We start from the raw sequence: 4,269 nt of genomic DNA, 5'->3' as shown, positions 1-4,269 counted from the left end.
TCCATCCACCAACGCCACGTTGCACCACAGACTGTCCAGGAGTTGGCGGATGCTTTAGTCCAGGTCTGGGAGGAGATCCCTCAGGAGACCATCCGCCACCTCATCAGGAGCATGCCCGGGCGTTGTAGGGAGGTCCTACAGGCACGTGGAGGCCACACACACTACTGAGCCTTATTTTTACTTGTTTTAAGGACATTACATCAAAGTTGGATCAGCCTGTAGTGGGGTTTTCCACTTTAATTTTGAGTGGGACTCCAAATCCAGACCTCCATGGGTTGATACATTTGATTTCCATTGATCATTTTGGTGTGGTTTTGTTGTCAGCACATTCAACTACAGTGCCTTGCGAAAGTATTCGGCCCCCTTGAACTTTGCGACCTTTTGCCACATTTCAGGCTTTAAACATAAAGATATAAAACTGTATTTTTGTGACGAATCAACAACAAGTGGGACACAATCATGAAGTGGAACGACATTTATTGGATATTTCAAACTTTTTTAACAAATCAAAAACTGAAAAATTGGCCGTGCAAAATTATTCAGCCCCCTTAAGTTAATACTTTGTAGCGCTACCTTTTGCTGCGATTACAGCTGTAAGTCGCTTGGGGTATGTCTCTATCAGTTTTGCACATCGAGAGACTGACATTTTTTCCCATTCCTCCTTGCAAAACAGCTCGAGCTCAGTGAGGTTGGATGGAGAGCATTTGAGAACAGCAGTTTTCAGTTCTTTCCACAGATTCTCGATTGGATTCAGGTCTGGACTTTGACTTGGCCATTCTAACACCTGGATATGTTTATTTTTGAACCATTCCATTGTAGATTTTGCTTTAAGTTTTGGATCATTGTCTTGTTGGAAGACAAATCTCCGTCCCAGTCTCAGGTCTTTTGCAGACTCCATCAGGTTTTCTTCCAGAATGGTCCTGTATTTGGCTCCATCCATCTTCCCATCAATTTTAACCATCTTCCCTGTCCCTGCTGAAGAAAAGCAGGCCCAAACCATGATGCTGCCACCACCATGTTTGACAGTGGGGATGGAGTGATGAGCTGTGTTGCTTTTACGCCAAACATAACGTTTTGCATTGTTGTCGAAAAGTTCAATTTTGGTTTCATCTGACCAGAGCACCTTCTTCCACATGTTTGGTGTGTCTCCCAGGTGGCTTGTGGCAAACTTTAAACAACACTTTTTATGGATATCTATAAGAAATGGCTTTCTTCTTGCCACTCTTCCATAAAGGCCAGATTTGTGCAATATACGACTGATTGTTGTCCTATGGACAGAGTCTCCCACCTCAGCTGTAGATCTCTGCAGTTCATCCAGAGTGATCATGGGCCTCTTGGCTGCATCTCTGATCAGTCTTCTCCTTGTATGAGCTGAAAGTTTAGAGGGACGGCCAGGTCTTGGTAGATTTGCAGTGGTCTGATACTCCTTCCATTTCAATATTATCCTATATTATTATCCTTGGGATGTTTAAAGCTCGGGAAATATTTTTGTATCCAAATCCGGCTTTAAACTTCTTCACAACAGTATCTCGGACCTGCATGGTGTGTTCCTTGTTCTTCATGATGCTCTCTGTGCTTTTAACGGACCTCTGAGACTATCACAGTGCAGGTGCATTTATACGGAGACTTGATTACACACAGGTGGATTGTATTTATCATCATTAGTCATTTAGGTCAACATTGGATCATTCAGAGATCCTCACTGAACTTCTGGAGAGAGTTTGCTGCACTGAAAGTAAAGGGGCTGAATAATTTTGCACGCCCAATTTTTCAGTTTTTGATTTGTTAAGAAAGTTTGAAATATCCAATAAATGTCGTTCCACTTCATGATTGTGTCCCACTTGTTGTTGATTCTTCACAAAAAAATACAGTTTTATATCTTTATGTTTGAAGCCTGAAATGTGGCAAAAAGTCGCAAAGTTCAAGGGGGCCGAATACTTTTGCAAGGCACTGTATGTAAAGAAAATAGTATTTAATAAGAATATTTCATTCATTCAGATCTAGGATGTGTTATTTTAGTGTTCCCTTTATTTTTTTGAGCAGTGTATAGACTTGTCTGTAACGATGAGAGAACACATCAAATTAATGTGAACATGAACAAAGGAGAGATTAATTAAAAGATCATCTTTTAATACATTTTTAATGCTGAAGTTTCTAATGCTGAAAAAATCAATGTATTGCAAATCCAATCTGGGCAAATGGCCTGTTGGACAAAAATAAAAATTAGATAACATCCTTGCTACTCCAGCCATTTGCTATGTTAAAGTAAAATCTCAGTTAATGATGAATGGATACAATTTGGAAGGATTTTCCAGAGTCATACCTCAGTAGGGTAGAATGTCAGGTGGCACAACCATTGGTGCCATGAGGTCAAAGTGTGAAGGAGGGAGCAAGCCAGAGAGCTGTCTAGGAAGCAGTCCAGGCCCACGGCTTTGAGGCTTTGAGTTGGTCCCATCATTGTAATGCATTGTAGGGTATCTGCTGCCCCATAGACCTGCTGGTAGTGGGAAAGGTGTTAGCAGGAGACCACCAGGGACATCTATGATCAGCTGACACGGTCTTGGTTGAACCACATGTATTCTAAAGCAATATTCACTTGCTTTCATAGAGTAAGGATTCACTCCTTTGGGGACACTGCCAGTGATCTCCTGATATCCATATGTCCCCACTCGTGGAGGTGGTTGTACACACTTGTTCTGTAAAACACATCAACACATTTTCCAAATTGTTAGTAATATTATCACAGTTGAAATACAATGGTTGTTCACTGTTTTTAATTTCGTTGAATTTAAGTGTGTACCTCAGCCTTGGGCTCAGTTTTGTTAACCCATCTGTGCAGAGTTGGATCCCAGACAATCTGAGGAAGAAGATATTAGCAATTTTTTTTATTTGAATCTACTCAATTGTCTCTACATAGAATATAGTGTTAATAACCAGTTCCTTACAGATCTGTCTTTGTCCTCAGGTAGATGAACCTCCTTCTTATTAACTATTCCACTCCCAAAGACCCAGCTGAGCCAGCCTCCACTGTTATTGTGAACAGCAGGGGTCTCGGGCTCGTCCACCGGCCGGCTGCCAGTCTGGCACTGAGGGTTGGCCTCGGAGTGTTCCGGCTTGGTGATGGACATCATAGCAGGATGCTCAACATATCTAAGTCGGACATCTGTAATAAGTGGGAGAAGTCAGGCCACTCTGCTCATGTCACGACACAGAAAATAACTAGCTGACAGGTAGGAACGTCTCGCTCTGATACTCTGTTACAACCCAATCTTAACCTACACGCAGTCACAGGGATTACTGGGAGGTTACTCCAGGACTCTACCATCACATTGTTTTGGTTGCAAAATCAACATATTTTCTGCATATTATGTGAGGGCTTACAAATGTGACCAATCGCCAAACTATTTCTGCATAAAATAGTCACATCATCACGCTATCACAATGGTAATTTCTTTACTAATTAGGTACGTTTAAGTGACCTCTTCTCTTGGAATGGAAATCCACAGGTGGAGTACACGCTCCACCATCCCATTTCCACAGTGGTGCCACCATGGGGATGATGGGAGGTGGTTGTGGATGATTGTTTCCATTATTCACAGGGACACTGGCTGTGAGGAGGATCTCCTCCCTGTGCGCAGTGATGCTAGCTGCTGGGAGAACCCCCTCCCTCTGTGCAGGGACACTGGCTGTTTGGAGGATCCCCTCCCTCTCAGCAGGGACACTAGCTTTTGGGACAATCCCCTCCCTGTGCGCAGGTACGCTGGCCATGAGAAGGATCAACTCCTTTTGTTCAGGGATGATGCCTGATGCTCGGAGGATCTCCTTCCTCTGTGCAGCAACATCAGCTGCTGTGATGATCTGCAGGTATAATATAGAGCATATAGTCATTCCCTAAAAAATCAACGTTCATTTCATCTCAAATCGACAGCACAGCAAAAATTGGACATCCAGAGTGCATCAAACATGATTTAGAGCTTGTTTATGGAAAAAAAGTTGTTCTGCATTTCAATGTTGCAACTTGCTGAAAACTGTCCACAGTGTTCATTTCATCTCAAATAGACAGCACAGCAAAAATTGGACATCCAGAGTGCATCAAACATTATTTAGAGCTTGTTTTTGAAAAAAATAAATAATAATTCTGTATGTCAATGTTGCAACTTGCTGAAAAATGTCCACAATGTTCATTTCATCTCAAATAGATAGCACAGCAAAAATTGGACATCCAGAGTGCATCAAACATGATTTAGAGCTTGTTTATGGAGAAAAAAA

General features: G+C 42.1%; 1 protein-coding gene across 1 annotated transcript; it reads right to left on the bottom strand.

Annotated features, from left to right (window-relative positions):
- Positions 1-2,324: 2,324 nt before the first annotated feature.
- On the bottom strand, positions 2,325-3,888 carry LOC110490841. The gene is made up of 5 exons (XM_036945535.1): positions 3,760-3,888; positions 3,480-3,669; positions 2,946-3,163; positions 2,801-2,857; positions 2,325-2,696 (listed from the first exon to the last, which is right to left on the bottom strand). Exons 1-5 carry the CDS (start codon positions 3,886-3,888, stop codon positions 2,325-2,327), a joined length of 966 nt encoding a protein of 321 aa, XP_036801430.1.
- Between the last annotated feature and the right edge of the window lie 381 nt (positions 3,889-4,269).

This window comes from Oncorhynchus mykiss, chromosome 15 (assembly GCF_013265735.2).
Source record: "Oncorhynchus mykiss isolate Arlee chromosome 15, USDA_OmykA_1.1, whole genome shotgun sequence".
NCBI lineage: Eukaryota > Metazoa > Chordata > Actinopteri > Salmoniformes > Salmonidae > Oncorhynchus > Oncorhynchus mykiss.
This window is presented reverse-complemented; position numbering and strand designations above follow the sequence as displayed.

Bases quoted from the DNA above. Each gene is read 5' to 3' on its own strand.
- LOC110490841 (XM_036945535.1), bottom strand. From the start codon at position 3,888: ATGACTATATGCTCTATATTATACCTGCAGATCATCACAGCAGCTGAT. The intron at 3,670-3,759 runs GTACCTGCGCAC...GTCCCTGCACAG, and splicing joins TGATCCTTCTCATGGCCAGC to AGGGAGGGGGTTCTCCCAGC. The intron at 2,858-2,945 runs GTAAGGAACTGG...CTTCTTCCTCAG, and splicing joins CTGAGGACAAAGACAGATCT to ATTGTCTGGGATCCAACTCT.